Source organism: Parathielavia appendiculata (genome assembly GCF_033297405.1).
Source record: "Parathielavia appendiculata strain CBS 731.68 unplaced genomic scaffold N657scaffold_32, whole genome shotgun sequence".
Taxonomy (NCBI): Eukaryota; Fungi; Ascomycota; class Sordariomycetes; order Sordariales; family Chaetomiaceae; genus Parathielavia; species Parathielavia appendiculata.
This window is the reverse complement of record NW_026944251.1, coordinates 80063-98848: the sequence shown is the minus strand read 5'-3', so window position 1 is coordinate 98848 and position 18786 is coordinate 80063. Positions and strand designations below refer to the sequence as shown.

The window sequence follows — 18786 nt, the reverse complement described above, 5'->3', positions numbered from 1 at the left end:
TGTCGCAGCCAACGACAGGGGCTGGCGGCTACGGCAGAATTGCTGGGGTTACACAGCATCGAGCATCCACCTGGCCCATGGGCAATGCCGCCTTTCAGTTTGCCTTCAGTCGCAAGGCTCCCTTGACCGCGAACTCGGATGGACAAGGTTCTCGAAAATCTGTCTCTATCTCACAACATTCCGGTCGATCATCAACGATGGATCCGATTTCGCTTAGCCTTGGGATAGCTCCGCTGGCCATTGCGGCCTTGAAAGGCGCAAAACACACCAAATCCAAGGTCAAGCAAATAAAACACCACAAGGGAGAGATCTCTCGATTTAGAAAGAGATTCAAGACACAGGTGTCCATATTTCGGGATGAGTCCCAGTTGCTCCTCCAAGACGCCGGAGTTGACCGCGATATGGCTGCCGACATGGTCCAGGACTACAGCCATTCTCAGTGGACAAGACCAGCCCTAGAGTGTCAGATACGAGCCTTTCTTGACAAGAAATACCCCGAAGTCAAGCAGGTGACAGAAGAAATTCGTGACCAAATCGCGAACTTCGATAAAGAACTCAGCAATCTTGAGGACTCGACCGACGAGTCTTCCGACCGTGGCAAGGTCAGTACTACTTCCCGGCTTCCCTCAGAAATTGTGGCATAATGAGCAGCTCGACCCTAAACCTGGCGCTTGCTCACATTTCGCCATACAGGCCGCTGTCACTGTTCGACGAGCCCGCAAAGCCGTTGGAATAGCAGTGAAACATTCAGCCCTCGAGAACGGGATCGAGTCACTTACAGACTCGGTCAATGAGTTCAGAAGACTCAGAAAGACAGCAAAGGAGCTCCAGGCACCTCGAGTACCCTGTTCAAAACAGCGAAAGGCCATGCCCCGGACGTACAGTCTAGTAGCCCGACACTCGGCATCGTTTCTGGAATCTCTCACGAGAAGCTGGTCTTGTCTCAATTCTAATGGCCTTCATTCCACTCACACAGCCAAGCTGTTCTTGGAGAGTGATGCCTCCAACAGCTGTGTCAACTTCAGAACGATCCTGGAGTACGAAGCGATATCTGGAGACCTAAGACAGCAGTAAGTTCATACCCACATCTGTAGGTCCGTCCCGGCTTCCCGGAACTCATCGTCCTCTAGCAGCTTGCTCTTTCTCCGCATACGTTCTGAGGAACTGTCCTGGGTTGACTTGGGTCTCCCACCGCCGGTAGCGTCCTCAAGTCGCTCTTCATTTGACGCCGGAGAACCACCAGCCAAGACTCGCCGGGTCAGGTTTGCTGATTCCCCAAGCGAGTCTTCGGCCAGGCTCTGCCAAAGCTCCGAGACAGACTGCCAAAGACGAGACCAGGCTCTACCCTTAGCCCGCAACCTCTGCCAGGCCAAGGACGTTTGCCAGCACGTATTCGAGTGCGCAAAAACACTCTACCAATCTCGACAGGAGGGCTGTGTTGGATACCTGGTTTCAACCGACAACCTCACACACCGACTCATGGCAGCCCAAGACAAGGAGAGCACCGCCATTCAAACCCGTCCCTGCCCCCCGGCAAGTCTTGCTTCCATCATACAACCAGCAAGAGAAACCAGCATTTCAATCCATGAACAACTGAGACTGGCTCTCCGCCTCGCACGATCAGTCCTCCAGTACCATTCCACCCCCTGGTGGCGCCGGAACTGGTGCCTTTCCGATCTATCGTACTTCGAAATCGACGAAGAACTTTCCACCTCCCTCGCAACGCTCCATATCGACGCCAAACTGGTTTCCAGGACTGACCATCTGGCGATGCAAGGGGTCCTGACACAAGTTCCCACAGCACCCCTGGACGACCAAGCAGAAATGCTCTGCGGTATCCGGAATGTTACCTTGCACAGTCTCGGCGTGGCTCTGCTGCAGATCGGGCGGTGGGAGTGTCTGGACACGGAAGACATAATCGCCGTGCGCAAGGCAGCGTCAAAACCGTCACGGTTGGGGCCTCGATATGACGAGTTGACCACCAGGTGTCTGTATTGTGACTTTGGATTTGGAGCAGACCTCAACAAGCCGCAGCTGCAAGGGGCTATCTACGAGAATGTTGTCTATGAACTGGAGCAAATGGTGGGGCTGCTCGAGGGCTCAGGGGCTTCAGGGGTATGTTCATAACAGGATAGCAAGCAACTTTCTCATCTCTGATGCTAGATTCTCAATGCAAAAGAAAGCAAATCAAGACACGAAATAAATCAACGCCGAAAACAAGCACTGCAGGTTAAACCACTCCCCTCAAACCCTCAACAACGCCCTCAATCACCCTGGCCGCTCCAGTACCTCCCAGCCTCTCTCCTGGCCCGAAGACGCCAATTGTCATGTCATCTCCACGCACCGAAACCTCCACGTCAATAGCATCCTGCCAGATCTTCAGTACGGGATTGAACTTCAGGAAGGCCACCACAGAGGGTCACTCACCATAAACACATCCCTCACCGGATTCCCGGCGATCTCTTTCCCCACTCCCCTTCCGAACCCATCATCGATTTCGACAGACGCACCCCGACTCAAATCCAGCACCGGCCCCTCAACCACCTCCAACCGCACCCCCTCCTCCTCACCATCTCCAATAACAACAACCGGCGAATGCAGGTTGGCACCCAAGAAGTTGACAAACGAATCCACAACAACCTCCGTCCACTCCCTAAGCTCCCACAACCCAACCTCCACAAACCCCGGCGCCGAAATGGCATGTATATCCCTCTGTATTTCTGCCGCGATCTCAAACAAGCTCGCATCTTCCTTCAACACAACGCGCAGCGGCACGAGGCGGAGAGAGGGGTAACTTGTCCCGCCAAGATTGGTGTTGGTGTCCCCGGCTCGGTTGGCGAGGTAGATGCCAAAGACCACGCGCCGAGGTTTTTCTTTGCCATTCGTGACAGCCGCGGAAGCGAGGAAGTGTGCGTACGCTGCGAAGAAGAGGGCTTGGAGGCTGATACCCTTGGATTTGCACTGCTTCGTAATGGCGGATATGCCCGTCAGAGCGGCCGGTTTGATGAGGTTGACACGGGAGTGGCGGTCCTGCTTGGTTTGCTGGGGGAAGCATAGTGTTGAGGCTGGGTCGATGCCAGAGAGGTACTCTGTCCAGAACCTCTTCCGTTCAGACCGGCTTTCCTCGGTCGAGGTGGGGGCGAGAACACCACGCCAGTTGAATTGCTGACTGCCCGGACCTGGGCTGCTGTTGTTGGAGCAGAGTGCAGCAAACCGTTCCATGATGGCCGGCAGACTGACAGCGTCGTATAAGGCGTGATGTATCTTGAGTCGCAGAATCCATCTATCGCCGTTTTTCTGCGTATGCAGGCAGTTGTAGGGTTGTGACAGCTCGTCTGTCGTCCGACTGACCCATGTGTTGCCCTCAGGCGAGGCCATCGTCGTCTGGTCGACGGCTGTAGAGTGAAGCACTACCTGGAGAATTGGCGTTGATTGCGAGTTCGTCGAAACAAACACGGTTCTCAAAATGGGAATCTCGGCCGCCAGCGCTCGCCACGCGGCTGCGATGGTGCTGATGTCAACTTGTCCGGACAGGGCGTACGTAAAGCAGGGGTAGAACACTTGGCCCCCGGTGTTCTGCCAGACCGAGAGCATGTGCACCTGCATGGCCGATGCTGGGAGGACGTCTTCGACCTTGGATTCGTCAAGCCCGATACTGCTGAGGATGGAAGTAAGGTCAACATCTGCGGGAAGTGCAAATCCGTTCGTGGAGCCAGTGTTGTGGTTGACTTGAGATGGATTGGCAGGTGATGGTTGAGTCTTCCGGACAAGCTGGGCCATCTCGGTTATCGACCCCCCCTTGAGCATGTCTCGGAACCCTATTGAAATTCCTCTCTTCCGAAGGACTGAGCCTGCCTTGATGGCGCTTATTGAGTCCAGACCCAGGTGATAGATGGTGTTGCTCTTCAGGATGGTCGCAGCAGGAACCCCTGATACCTGTGACAACACATCCCTGATGATCTCTTCTTCAGGAGACCAAGCCTCGTTCTCGGTCCCGACTGATCCGTTTAGGTGTGCTGTCGCTGTATTCTTCGCCGTCTTGGGAAGTACGGGATCGAGCCCGCAAACAGAGATCTCCTGTCCAAAGAACGCAACAGCCTGCGCCTCTGGCGAGCGGACGACATATCCGAGAACCTGGTCCAGATCTCGAAGCATGCGGGATGTCTCCACCTGCGAGGCATAAGCCCCGTCACAAGCAATCCTCCAGACGAGAGCTTTCTCCGTCATCTCCATCTCCACGCACACCGGGTATTCCACCGCTGCCTCCCCGCCAACTGACCGCATCAAAACCTCACTCCCTTGCTGATGATGCAATGGCGGGCGTCGTTGCTGGAGAAACAGCGTGTTGAAGAGCAGCCCATTGCACTTCGCCAACTTCTGGGCCTCCCGCAGAGGGAAATGTTGGTGAGCGACGATACTGCTCATGTTATCCTGCATATACCGCAGCCAGGAGGAAATGGTACCGTGCAGGACGCTTCGCACAGCGACTGTGTTCATCGTTGGGAAGACCAGCTCTTCCAGGACCTCGGAGTCGCGGCAGGAGAGTACCACGCCGAACGTGACATCCAGAGACCCCGTCTTGGCCGCCAGCATGACAGCCCAGCAGGATTGGCCCAGCGTCTGCACTGTGATTGCCTGAGCCTTGCAGAACGCCGTGATCTCGGACAATGGGAGTGTTGAGGTGATTTCACCCCTGTAGACCACATTCTCTTGGCTCAAGTACTCCTCGACGCCAACCGGGACTTCAGAGGACGACGGCGTGACAATGCCAGACTCGGTTTGTGATGAGGGATCGCTTGCTGCAGTTGGTGCCGCATCGCCAGGCAGCTCATCCACAGGGAAGCTAGAATCATCCGGAAGTTTAGAGTTGGGAAAGTCTGGGACGGGGCTGCTGGGTACTCCAGAAACAGGACTGCTTGGAGCGACGGGAACAGACCCCCTAACAGTCTCCATCTCCTGAATGATAGTTGGAGTGGCGCCCTGTAGGAACCCAGCCCAAAATGCCGAAGCATCATCGTTCTCGGCGATAACAATGCCCTGAACTTGACTGATATAAGACTCGAGGGTCTGAGCCTGATATCTGCCCTCGTAGGCAGCTTGCACATTCCGATGGATGAGGCTGAGGGACCATCCATCGTACAGCGCATGAGCGAGGGATAGCACCAAGAACCGCTGGCTTTCCACGCTGACAAAGGCCAGTTGAAGGAGATTTGACCGCCCTGCTCCCTCCCGGGCTCGGACAGTAGCCGACTCGCAGACCTTTGCCAGCTCGTCGGTGGTGTCCAAGGAGACATCGGCCATGTAAACAGAAGTACCCTGTCCAATGACTTGGCAGGACGAGGTCTTCAGAGATTGGGTCTCGACAGGGAGGAACTTGGTTCGTAGAATAGGCGACCCTGCAATAACGGTCCTCCACGCGTCTTTGAGCTTATTCACGTTGGTGGGCGGTGCAAACTCCAAGATGTCGTGGTTAAAGTAGAACCGGAAGTCCGACGCAATCATTTCCGCGACCATCGACTCCTGAAGAGGGGTTGTCGGAAGCACCACCTCGCCCTCAACAAGCTCGCCACCGAGATGCTGCCGCAATACAGACGTAACCTCCGAGATCTTCCGCGCTCTGGAAGCATCCTTGGTCCCGCTCAGAGAACAGGTCTGAAGTTGCTGCACGATGGCCTGGATTGTCTGGGCTTTGATCAACTCGCTGGTCTTGATGCCAAGTCCCTGCCTCTTCAACCTCGCAGACAGCTTGATGACGTCGATGCTGTCGAGTCCCAGGCCAAAGAGAGGTGTTCTTTCGTCCACTGACCCAGGGTGGACGTCGGCAAGGGCGGCGATCTCATTGCGTATCGTGACGGCGGCGTCAGTCCAGGTAAATCTAGAGTCTTGATCCGAGTGCCCGTTTGTGACCGTGCTTGTTGGGTGTCCATCTGAAGCCGGGCCAGCTTCCAGCCCGTCAGCCGGCATAGTCGCCTTAAGAGAGACGAGACCATCAAGATTATTTGCAATGGCGGCCAACTTTTGTTCAAGCCCGTCCATCATTCTGGTCAAGCTGTCGGGAGAATCGAGAACACTTTGCTGAACAGTAAGGAGCAGGCGTAGACGGCCGTCAACGCACAGAGTTGCTTCAAGAGCCCGCGGATAGTCGGCATTGGGTTCCGAGTCGATCACAGTCCACAAGGCGTGATGTTCGATGACTGTTCCCTCCTCCCGCTGAAAAGAGAACAGAGTGTCGAACAACGGCTTGCCTCCGGAGCACCATTTTTGGATGTCGCGTAGCGGAACATGCTGGAACGGGAGGACCGCGATGTTGAAGTCGTGGCATTGTCGAACAAGCGATGACCAAGTAAGTTCGCCCTTCGTTGTGATGTGTGCATGGAAAGGGAGAGTGTTTAACAGCGGTCCAACAACACCCTCAGCACCGTCTAGCTCAATATTGCGCCCAGAAACGACAATGCCAATTGTTGGATCGGACACAAAGTTGCTCGCCAAGACGCTCACCCAGGCTGCTTGCACCAACGCTTGGTGCGTGACTCGAAGGCTTGTTCTCGCAGCCTCGAGAGGCTTAAATCGGACCTCGCGCTGGATCGTAACAACCATAGAGCTTGGGCGATGGGATGAGATAGGCCTTGCGCCCTCAAGGTGCTTCATCCAGAATGACTTGCTGCTGCTGAAGTCTTGCAAAGGCCCGTAGCACAATGCGTCGAGGAAGGACGGCCCAGGGGCAAGGTCGGCCTCTTGACATTCTTCACCACTCGGATGGAAATACTCCGTGACCACCCGGTCTAGAATGAGCTTGAAGCTATTTGCATCGTAGAGACCGTGGAAGATGTGAAGGACAAGCAAGCGAGCGCCTCCACTGGTAATGAGGACGCATTCCAGCGGCTGAGGAAGGCATTCTTTGTTGCGTGCGATCCAGGCATCCCGTGTCTTTCGGATCCCGTCACCAATGGCCGTTTCTGCCTCGAGTGAAATCTCTCTCCAGGGAAGAGGAGCTCCTCTGATGACCACCTGGACGAACCCGTCGGTCGTGCCGACGAACTTCGTCCTGAGGATGGGTAGAGCTTTCACACATCTCTGCAACGCACTGTGCAAGCCTTCAGTTGAGACGTCCGGCGAAAGAGAGAATCGGAAGGTATTGAGATAGGCGCTCTCCGTCGCCGACCTTGAGATCATGCCTTGCTGCAGGGGCGAGCACGGCGCGATATACTCGATCTGGTCAGGCATGACTCCCAGCTCTCGGCAGACGAGTGGTCTAAGCTTGTGCGCACAAGCTTGAACCAGCTGCCTTGCTGCCGCGACAGAATCATGGTTGGAAATCGGTTTGTGTAGCTCCAAGGCGTCAGCCAAGTCTCCAATCAGGGGATGTTGCAGAATCAAGGACGGGCTGGCGTGCGGAAATCCGTCCTTCTTCAGGGCCCGAGAAAACCGAAGAACCGAGATGGAGTCGATGCCCAGCTCGAAGATGCTGGATTCAGGGGTAATGGAGTTCATGCCGATCCCTTGCATCGTGCCAAGAGCCTTTGCAACCTTCGCCTCAACCGTGCTGAGTCTCCCACGGGTCTTATGTGTGGAGGAAGAAAGTGTCATGAGTTTGTCCTGCCCAAGAGACGCGAAAAGCTTGCGAAGTTCCTTGATCTCAGCCTTGTTGTTTGCCGAGAGCGGGATGAACGGCAGCTGCAGAACGTAGGTTGGGACCATGTAGCCGGGCAACTTGGACCGGCAGGCGTCTCGAGCCCGTCGACACAATTCCGCTGCCTCGAAACTCTTGATGACCTCAAGTTGCCTACCAGGCTTCCCCTGTTTGCTATCGTCGTCAGACACGACAAAGGAGACGAGTAGATCCTTCTGCTGCACCTCATGCCGAACCACCATAGTAGCAACGTCTCTGATCTCATCGACCCCTTTTCGGATGCAGTGATTGATCTCTCCGATCTCGAGACGCTGGCCGCGGAGTTTGACTTGGTCGTCGGCTCTTCCAAGGAAGTCGAAGCACCCGTCGTGGAGGACACGAACGAGATCACCCGTCCGGTAGACCCGATCCTGGAAGTGTTGCAAAATGGGAAACTTTTCCGATGTGAGGTCGTCACGCTTGAGATAGCCTTTGCCGACCAGCCGCCCCGAGACACATAGATCACCCACCCCTCCTCGGAGCACAGGCTGCTCAGTGCCGGGTTTGAGCACGTAGGAACCAACATTGACGAATTGCCGGCCAATGTTGGACGCCCGGCCCGTGGCTGGCACCCGGGGAAAGACGGTCACACCAATGGTGGCCTCGGTAGGGCCGTAGAAATTGTAGATGACCTCCTTGGAACCCCAGACGTCAAGGATCTCCTGTTTCAGCGTCTCTCCTCCCGTGATGAAAACGCCTCTGCAGAGGGTCGGCACCTCGTCTGGATGGAGCATCCGCGCCAAACTTGGAGTGAGATCGATGTGGGTAATCTCGAGGCGGGAGATGGTACCAGCGAGGTCTTCCAATATGACGTCGCGCGGCGCCGCAACGAGGGTTATGCCCACAGACCAACTCCAGTACTGCTCCAGGACCGAAACGTCGAAGTGCAGCGAGGCGAACTGCAGCCATCTCGAGTCGTCCTGCCAGTGGCCCTTGAAGATGTGTTGGAAGGCGAGCATGCACTGGACCGCGTTGTCATGGGTTATCTCGCAGCCTTTTGGTGTTCCGGTTGTCCCCGATGTGTAAAGACAGTAGCAGACGTCATTGGGCTTAATTTCTCTGCTGAGAATAGGGGGATCGGCTGACATCGTAGGCAGAGACTCTTCATCAATGCCAAGGACAGGCGCGGCAACGGTGAGCTCCTTGCTGTCCTTCCTCTGCCTCGAGGTTATCAAGACCGAGGCGCCAGAATCCTGAAGGATGAATTCATTCCTCGACCGTGGCGCTCCCGGGTCGAGTGCCAGAAAAGCACATCCAGCCTTGAGGATACCCAGGATGGAGAAGTAGGCCTCAGGGCACTTGTCGAGATAGACAGCCACGATATCCCCGGGTTTGGCGTGGGGTAGCAACATCTGCGCGACTCGGTTACCATTCTCGTTGAGCTCTTTGTAGGTCCATTTGCGCCCAACCGGCTCGTTGTGGTTAAATTTCTCCACAAAGTAAAGCGCCGTGTTGTCGGGAACTCTCAAAGCCTGGAGTCCCGCAAACTGATGAAGAAACTTCACCGTCGTTGGGATCTCGGGCAGCTCTGGCGGGAGAATGGAGAAGAGTTCGGGCGTTGAGCTAAAAAGATCCGCTTCTTGCCCATTCGAGTTATGCGCGAGCTGCCGGACCGTTGCGTCGAATTGCTTCAGAAGGAGATGTGCCTGCTCCTTGCTAAGGACGTCACTGAAGAACGTAATGCGGTACCCGAGCTGATCTCCAGCCTGGGGCTCCACCTCGATTGACACTGGGTAGTCGACACTGGCCCTTTCGTTCACAATTCGCCAAGGTCTTCGCTCCAACGTCTCGCGGTCAAGTTTCTGGTAGACTAGGAGCGTATCGAACAGTCTTGAATCGGGACATCCCAGCCACTGCTGGATGCGGGTGAGGGGCTGGTGCTGATGCTTGTAGAGTTCGGTGTTGTACTGCAGCATCTGGTCCAACAGGGCTCGGTTTGACGCCATGTTGGTGGCTATCACCGGTAGTGTCGAGATGCAGGGAAAGCTGGCGTTGCGCGAGGCTTCCGTGTTCCTCCCAGAGAGAACGACGCCAAAGACAACAGACTGTTCGCCAAGATAGGCCGAGAGCACCCGAGTCCAAGCCGCCTGAAGAATGACTTGCACAGTGTGGCCTGACCCTGATGCCGCCTCCTCCAATGCGGTCAAGGCAGCAGCGCTCATTGCTGATTCCGTTAGGATATGCCGGCTCGTCTGTCTTAGCGGCGTCATCACTGGGAACCCATTGACGACCACCCTGTCAGCTAGGCTCCTCCAAAAACCCGCTGAGCTCTCGGCTGCAGAAGAAACTTGACCAAGAATGTCCGCAACGGCTTCTTGAGTAGCAGCTCTGGGGGAAAGCACGCCGCCCATGGCCATCTTGGACAGGTCATCGAGAACAAGTTGGAGAGAGTATGCGTCATACAGCGCGTGGTGGATTGCGAGGTGCATCGTCGCGCTCTGCGCGGACTCCGTAATGGCCACTTTCCAGAACTGCGAATAAGGGGCTTCACTCGCAGCTTGAGCAGCGGCAACCCGCCAAGTTTCGAGGTCGAAGGACTCAGCTTGCTCCCCAGAGAGGATTGCCAACGCAGGGACGAACCTGTTCGCGCGGTATTGGACCATGGCAAATGCCGAATCCTCGTGCTCAACAGGAACAATTCCAGTCCGGAGAAGAGGATGGATGAGGGTGATGGCTTGCCAGGCATCAGCGAGCTTGGCGTGGTCAATGGCATCTGCCAGTTCAAAGTCAATGAAGTTGAAGTAGTCTCGTCCCCCTGATCTGATGAACTGTGCCATCATGGAGGACTGAAGGGGCGTGCACGGAAGGACTGCCTCAACGAGCTCCAACGAAATCCCCTGGGCCGAAATCTGCGGCTGAACGTGCGATTGAAAGGGGCCGAGGTCATATCCTGGAGTAACGCCTGAATCTGAAGCGCGCGTCTCCAGATGTCGACCAAGGCTTTCGCATGTTGGGTGCTCAATCACGTCGCTAGCAACGATTCGGTGACCAAGCTTTCGGAGCATCGAGGCGATTTGGACCGCACTGATGCTGTCGAAGCCAAGCTGGTATATGGTCGTGCTGCGGCCAATACGCTCCGAAATGGTAGAAGAAAGTTTGGCCAGCACCGACCGAATTGACCTTTCCATAGGTGTCCATTCTTCAGTCGTGGCCCCTTGCTGGGTGGTGTCATGTTTGAGTTGCGGGGGTTGGTACTCGACTCGGGACAGCCTCTCTGCTAGCTCGCGAGGCATGGCGTCGAGAGCCGAATGAGACCCGGGAAATTGAAGACAGTTATTCAAGGCGTGAGAAAACAGATCGAGAACCAGCTCAACAATCCCGTGGCGGAGCGGCTGACTGCGGGTGGGGATTAGTAAAGAACGGGACGCGAAGTATTTCAGTACCACTGACCCCTCTATGCTATGCATTTTAACGAAAAGACGGTCAACATTACCATCTGGTATCACTTCACAGACAAGGGGGACCTGCATTTTCGTTAGCCTTCGTCCCAAAACATGCTCGTAGTGAAATCCCGCCCAACTTACATCCATCTCTCCGTCATCCCTCTCCAAAGCCCAAAGCGACTGATCAACAACTCGAGGCGACTGCTGCAAGAGAAAAAGGGTATCGAACAAACGCCGAGTGCTATGCTGAGAAAGCAAAGACTGGATACGGCGAAGAGGCGTGAACTGGTACTCCATGAGCTTAGCGTTGCTGGCCTGGAACGCCTTCATGAGGTCGAGGTTGCGTTGCCTGCGGGACAGGTTCATTCGGATTGGAATCGTGTTGAAGCACGGCGCCACCAGCTCGTTGATACCTTCGACGGGAAGAGACCGGCCGTTCACAACGTTCCCAAAGCAGATGTCGTTGGTGCGGAACAGGCATCCAAGGGTACGTGCCCAGGCCGACTGGGTGAGTGCCAGAAGTGACACTCCCAACGCTTTGATTCGTGTTTGAATCTCCAACAAGGGGATGTCTAGCTCAGCTGCTGAGCGAGACTCTGTGTTAGCCAGTTTCGAGGTCAGATGCGCTGTCAGTTTCCGCTGATAACCGTCCAGGTGCGTCAGCCAGAAGCTGTTAGTCGAGGCCGGCAACGTCAAGGCTTTCCGAAGGAAGCGCTCGTAAGCAGGAACCTGTGGAAGGGACAAGCCATAGAAATGCTGCTCGACTTCGAAGAGGAGCTTCTCCATGGCCATCCCGTCATACAAGGCATGATGGCAGATGAATGACAGGAGAACATCGTCGCCTTGCCTGATTGTTGCAAAAGATACCGCGGGTTCCAACGAGTCGATGGCGTATGGCACCGCTTGAGCATGTTGCGAAATGCACTCCTCGAGGCCAACCTGAGACGCGTTGAATTGGTGCCAAGGGGCTTGCCACTGATCAAGGACAGCTTGCACCATGGGCCAGCTCCCGTCGTATGTTGACACAAAGCAGGTTCGCAGTATGTCGTGCCGGATAACCATAGCCTTCCAAGAGTCTCTTAAACGAGACACGTGCCCATTGAGCCGGAACAGCATGCGGTTGAGATATTGTGCCTTGCCATCTGAGGTCGCAAGCATCGCCTCCTGAAGAGGGGTGCAAGGCAGGATCTTCGATGTTTGCTTCCCACCTTGGACTAAGCGTTGGCTGACCTTTTCAGCAATGTGTCTTGGCAGAAACTGAGCTGCCTCGTCTTGCTGTACATTAGAGACATGTATCTGGGGCAGCGCCTTTGCGAGTCTGGCAACGCTTGGGTTCTGCAGAATGAGTGATACCGGGAGCCGTGCATGGAGCTGCTTCTGCAAGTATCTCGATACTTGAATCGCGGAGATCGAGTCCAGTCCCAGCGAGGTCAAGGGCGTCCATTTCCGAATTTTGTCTCTGCTGACGTTCAAGGCATTGTGAATACCCTCGGCAACCTGGATTTCGACATCCGACCATTCTCCCTGGTCTACGTCCAGCTCCCTGTCAGTTCCATGGCTGACGAGTTCCAAGTAGTCGCTCCCGAGGTCTTGGAAGGTCTGCCTGAGCCTTGTCCAATCCAGCTTTCCCGAGGCGGTGGTAGGCAGAACCGAGATGGGGACGATGGCGGAAGGCAACATGTAAGAGGCAAGTCGGGACTCGAGGGCTCGGTACAATGACCGAATCTCTTTGACGATGTCTTCGCCGACCTTCAGCACTTCAAACTGTGTGCCTTCATGTTGTTTCGGAACGAGATATGCTATGAGCTGGTCCCGGCCAAACGTCTGGTCGGCGCGCAGATAGAGAGTGACGCAGTCAGTCACATCGGCTGACTGCCGAATGGCCTCGTTGATCTCGTTAAGTTCCACCCGCTGACCTCGGATCTTGATCTGGTCGTCCGCGCGGCCGACAATGACCATTGATCCGTCCGGCAGCATACGACCCAGGTCGCCCGATCTGTACATTCGACCAAACCTGGGGTGGTTGATGAACTTGGCCGCCGTCAAGTCCTCCATGCCGAGATACCCCTGAGCAACTTGGTCGCCACCGAAACAAAACTCTCCAAGGCAGCCAAATGGCACCACCCCCATGCCGTCCCTTGCTAGAACGAGCGTCGAAGTGTTCTCAAACGACCATCCAAGATGCTGAATCACCTGATTCGGCCCCATCTTCTTGACGCTGCAGATATTTGTCGTCTCTGACGGCCCATAGCCCTGGTAGAGCTTGTCGCCCCATTTGCGAGAAACAACCTCCGTCATGGCCTCGCCAGCCGTGACGAGGAACTCGACCCGGGACACCTTTTCTGGATCAACCAGCGATGCTACTGTGGGGGTCATGCTGAGGTGGGTGACGTTGAGTTTGCGGATCGACCTTTCCAGATCCTCAAAGAGGGTGTCGTTGGTGGCAGAGCAGAGGCACATGCCCTGGGTCCAGGCAAAAAAAATCTCAAAGACGGAGACGTCGAATGCTTGAGAGCAGGACTGCAGGAGTCTTGCGTCCTCTTTCACTGGATAGATCTTTGAGAGCACCTCCAGATTGCTCATGATGTTGAGCTGTGTCAGGCAGACGCCCTTAGGAACGCCGGTGCTCCCAGACGTATAAATGATGTATGCCAGTCGGTCGGGATCTGGCGTGGGACGGGTGGTCAACGTACCGGCCGACTGGAGGTCTAGAGTCTGGAGGTCGACGATGTTGCATGTGCATGACACGTCCTGCTGTAGCTTCTTCTGAGTGCGAGTATCGACCAGAGATAATGTAACGCCGGCCTGCTCAACAATAGTATTGATGCGGGCCGTAGGGGTGCTGGGTTGGAGGGGTAAGTAAGCGCACCCTGTTTTCAAAATCGCGAGAATGCCTGCGTAGAGTCGGATCGACTTCTCCATGACGATGGCGATCACTCCCCCGTCTCGAACACCCTGCTGGCTGAGGTACCAAGCGATTCGGCTGGCAGTGTTGTTGAGTTCCGCAAAGGTAATGGTTGTTGCTGTAAGAACGCCATCCGAAATGTGGTCTGCAAAGCACACCGCATCTTTGTCAGGAGAACCGGCAGCCATCTGCTCGACAGCATATGCCAAATCTGGGACTCCTACAAATGTCGTGGGAGTGGGATTGAATACGGAGAGCAGTTCCTGCGGCAAAGCCTGACTTATGGAAGGGAGCTCCGAGTCCAAGTGTTTGAGCATATGAGAAATCAGCGCTCTGATGGAGTCCGCCATGATACGAACCTGAGCCTCCGGGAACGTATTCGAGTGATAGGTGAAACGGCAGTCAAAGCAATTCTCCATCGACTCGACCTCGACCAGCAGTTTTGTCTCCAGGAAGTCTTGGTGGGCAACTTGTCTGAAACTGTTCAAACTTTGGTCCTTGCTGTGAAGTGACTCCTGGTAGATGAACAAGATATCGTAGATCGACTGCCCTGAGCGGATGCCGGCTGCCCGCTTAATCTCAGAAAGGGGCAAGACACTGTGTGAAAGAGTAGCCCTGTTTCCCGCGTGTACGCTGACAAGCAGGTCTCGTATCGTCCGCACCTGACACAAGTTGGTCCTGATAGGTACCGAGGCGATGCATGGTCCAACGATATCTTCGATCTTCGCGACGGGCACCGTTCTTCCAGATTGTATGGAGCCTACGACGACATCCCCGCTACCTACCATTGCGCTCCAAAACCATGCTAGCGCTGCTTGGAAGATCGTTTGCGGGCCGCAATCGATGCGTTGAAGAACCAATCTGAGGTCCTCTGGGAAGCAGTGAACGGACGTGGTCGTGGTCAGAACCTTGGACGACTCGATGATCTCGGAAGTGAGGATGGGGAGTGCTGGGGGTTGAAAGCCGAGAAGGTTATCAGCCCAGAACTCCCGCGCTTCATCACAAGCCCTCATAAAGGCTGCTGATTGATAGTATGCCCGAACCAGGCTGAACTGAGGTCTGGGATTCAGCCGCTGTCCCCGCGTCAGCGCTGCGAGGTCTGAGAGCATGAGGTCCAGAGACCAGCCGTCATACACTGCGTGGTGCAGCTGCAGTACAACCGTCGCGTCACCGTTCTGTGATGAAGGAGCCTTGATCTGAACCCGAAACGGACGAACATAGTCTGTATCATCACTCAGTGAGAAGTCCCTGATGATGGAGTCCGTTATCGAAAGGTTTGACTCGTCGAAGGTGTCGAAGACGACTTGCATGAATTGCCCCCCGTGGTGGATGAAACCAGTTCGCAAGACCTCGTTCGCCTGCGCCAGTTGCAGAAACCAAGACCGGATTGTCGACTCAGAATAAGTACTGGGGACACTGAGCTCAATCCAGTTGCAGTAGGCTCGATGATCCGCCATGGTCTCAGCAAGCATCGATGCCTGGAGTGGCGTGGAGGGAACAACAGCCTCTATGGATCGGCCAAGTCTCGAAAGCGCTGGATGGCTGGCCATGATTATCGAGACGTCCAGATTCAGAGGAGACGCTTCGGACAATTTCTCTGAGGGTCGAGTCTGGCAGACTGACTGGAGCCGGCAATGCAGAGCAGAGATCGTCCTTACTTCGAGGATATCAACCGCACCAACATCGAAACCGGCCTCCCGGAGCACCGAGGCGAGCTTGATTGCGCTCAGGGAATCGAGACCTGCCTTGAGCAAATCTTGGTCTGGCCGTACTTGAATTTTTAGGCTCCTGCTTGTGATATTGCAGAGTTGTTCCTGCAGCTCGTCTCTGTAAGATATCCCCCTCTGCAATGCTCCCGCCGTTCGTGCCTTATAGTCCCCAACCATTCCCTTCCGGTCCACCTTCCCTGATGCAAGGCGAGGAAAACTCCGCATAACGACAATATCGCCAGGAAGCATGAACCCGGGAAGCCATCGCCTGCACGACTGCATGATTGCCGCTTCCATGCCTGCTATCCCAGCATCCACAGCGCAAAATAAGACCAGCATCGATTCAACAACGGCAGCAACTGCGGAATGGCAGCCCGGCGTCCTCAGCGCAGCATGTTCGACCTCGCCGAGTTCCATCCGCTGACCCCTGAGCTTCACCTGGCCATGAGCAATCCGGCCGAGGCACTCGATCGTGCCATCGTCGCGCATCCTCGCCTTGTCCCCGGTTCGGTAAAGTCGGCCATACGGAGTATCGACAAAGACCGTCAACGTGAGCTCGGGCCGGTTCAGGTACCCTTCGGCGAGTTGATGCCCGCCCACCGCCAACTCCCCGACTTCCCCCCGAGGCAGAACTTTCAATGCTGACGTCGTGTCTTCCTTTTCTTCTTCTGGAATATTCAGTATGAAAGCTGAGACTGTGTCGAGCGGAACCCCAATGTTGCCAATGGGCGAGTCGTGCGTAAATGCGGGCTGCAAGGTGCAGTGGATTGCCGCCTCGGTCGGCCCGTACATTCCCCAGAGCATGCTTGGCCGGGTCTCGCTGCCACCAAATTCTTCGACCACCGGCTGCGTGAGCATCTCCCCAATGGTCAGAAGAAGACATAGCCCCGGAGCATCTTCCCGTTTGCGGAGTAGACTGCCAGCAACACTGGGCGTCAACTCGCACGCGTCCACCTCCATCTCCCGAAGGACCCTCGGAAGATCGTTGAGCATGGTTGGGCGCGTGCAGCTGACCAGCGTCTTGCCCCTGAATAAGGGGAAGAATATCTCAAAGACGGAGACATCGAAAGTCGGGGCCGCGAACTGGAGGAACCGTGAGAACTGTGGGATGTGGCGGTCGTGTGCCAGTAGACTCTGGGTCGCCGCGTCATGGGAGATGCCCACGCCTTTGGGTGTGCCTGTTGAACCGGACGTGTACATCACGTATGCCAAGTCGGTCTGCGCAGGCTGTCTGCGATGTGGTGTAACTGCCACTGGCTCGTCGTGGGGCACCTCGCCGTCGACGATCAAGACTGATTGGCCGCCTTGCTGCAGCCTCGATGCCAGATCAGACGTGGTGACGACGATTTGTGCGCCGACGTCCTCCAAGATGAAATTGGCACGCTCCGAGGACACGTCCAAGTTCATTGGGCAAAACGCTCCGCCTGCCTTGAGAATGGCCAGAAGTGTGATGTACAGTTTCGGACTCTGGGGTATGAGAACAGGTACCACGAACGGCCTTGAATCCTTCGGCGGTCCTGCCAGCGCCAAAATTCGTGAAGCAAGTGAATTGGCGGCATGGTGAAGCTCTGTGTATGAAATTGATGTCCGGCTGCCGTCGGATTTCAGGAAATCAACGGCGGCTTGTCCATCCTGAGAATCTGTTTGAACCAGGAGGTGTAGCAAGCAGGGTCCCGGTAACCGTAATGCTGGGTGGTTGACGATGGACAAGCTGTCATCCGACTCTGTCTTTGCCAACGCCATGATGGATGTGCCTCGTGTGAGAAGACAGTAGGACCTGACGCACCATGTCAGTAACTGTACTTTGAGAGTTAAACGCGGAGATAGCCTCAATAGCCAGACGCACCTCGTCCCCGACATTCGACGACTTGCATCAAACGGCCAATCTCTTTCCTAGCTCGATAGCCGCCAGGATGTCAGGCAGTGCAGTTACAAGTCCCTTAGTATACTCCGGCTCTTGCAGCTTTCCTTGTGAATCGAGCATAGAGCCTTTCGAAACTCAAATAGGCAACCGCTGATTGGTCAGATAAAAGGGGAGAAGCGAGTTGGAAGAAGCGCGATTTGTTTTTGGGAGTGGATAATTGGCCGATCCAAGGGTGGTATTGTCTTGTGTGTCGAACTTGGCAATGAGGTGTGCAGGATCAGTGGCAGTGGCTCAAGCACGGCCGGCTGTGAGATATGGTGTACAACGGATGGAGTTGCCGAGTTGGCGGTGCGCGGGATGATGCGTCTTCCGTGGGCTTTCGTGGGCTGCCGGTTCTGGGTTGTAGCGCACGACAGGTTTCAAGACTGGCCGGTGGCAGGTCACCCCACCCTCCAGTTCCTTGCTGAAAACGAGCCGGGAGAGATCGGCATTTAAACAGGAACGGAGGTCTCCAGTTAACCTCAGGTAGCTTGCGGATCCAGGGAAGAGTCAGGATGAACTTCCAGTGGGGTTGGCTGTGCTGGGTCCCATGTCCGTCATCTGCGAGTTGCGAAACCCTCAAGGTTGGACCTCGAAGGGATATTGCTCCCAGGTTACCGGGCCAGTTGGTGTTTCCCTATGGAGCCCCGGGGGCAGAGACGTGCGGGTGCTGCCGCACTCTTCAACCCTACTGCCGGATGTACGCCCGGTACCCCTCTTCGGATTCAGCGGTGTTAGTCATGATGGGAGTTGATGTTGCGTCATATGCGATGAATCCCGCTCCTTGTTGACACACTCTCGGTCCTGAGATTCCGGGGGATGACTCGGCCGAGAGGGGTCCAAAAGTGTGCTCAGGTCATTCCCCGCTCTAGACACTCGAGAAGCTCTCGTCCGATCTTCGGCCCTCGCCGTATCCAGTCTCCTGCAGAGACTCAAGCGTGTCAAACCGCGCTCAGGTGGTACTTACCCCCCACATGTGACGGGAAAGTTTGCTTGTGAAGAATGGGAGCCTGTAGCCTTCGGCATGCCCATCTGAGGAGGGACATGTGAGTGCGAAGAGCAAATCTACCATACCCACAGCCAGGTCTCGGCTTGCCAGAAGCGTTCCGCGCTCGAAAGGCGGTTACACTCCGCAGGGACGTATAGCCCTGAAGGAAGAGCGAGCGCGTGGATATTCAAAACATGCTTTTAGGAACGCAACCCGCTAACTCCTCTCG

At 55.6% G+C, this 18786-nt stretch overlaps 2 protein-coding genes across 2 annotated transcripts; one reads left to right on the top strand and one right to left on the bottom strand.

The window, feature by feature from the left end:
- The first annotated feature begins 102 nt into the window (after nt 1-102).
- N657DRAFT_320617 (uncharacterized protein) lies at nt 103-2262 on the top strand. The gene is made up of 3 exons (XM_062786790.1): nt 103-602; nt 694-1070; nt 1131-2262. Exons 1-3 carry the CDS (start codon nt 198-200, stop codon nt 2125-2127), a joined length of 1779 nt encoding a protein of 592 aa, XP_062642833.1. The 5' UTR covers nt 103-197; the 3' UTR covers nt 2128-2262.
- On the bottom strand, nt 2231-17409 carry N657DRAFT_582453 (uncharacterized protein; the record flags this gene model as incomplete). Its single annotated transcript, XM_062789612.1, has 5 exons — nt 2231-2368; nt 2428-4707; nt 4927-11005; nt 11060-11133; nt 11194-17409. 5 exons carry the CDS (start codon nt 17407-17409, stop codon nt 2231-2233), a joined length of 14787 nt encoding a protein of 4928 aa, XP_062642832.1.
- Between the last annotated feature and the right edge of the window lie 1377 nt (nt 17410-18786).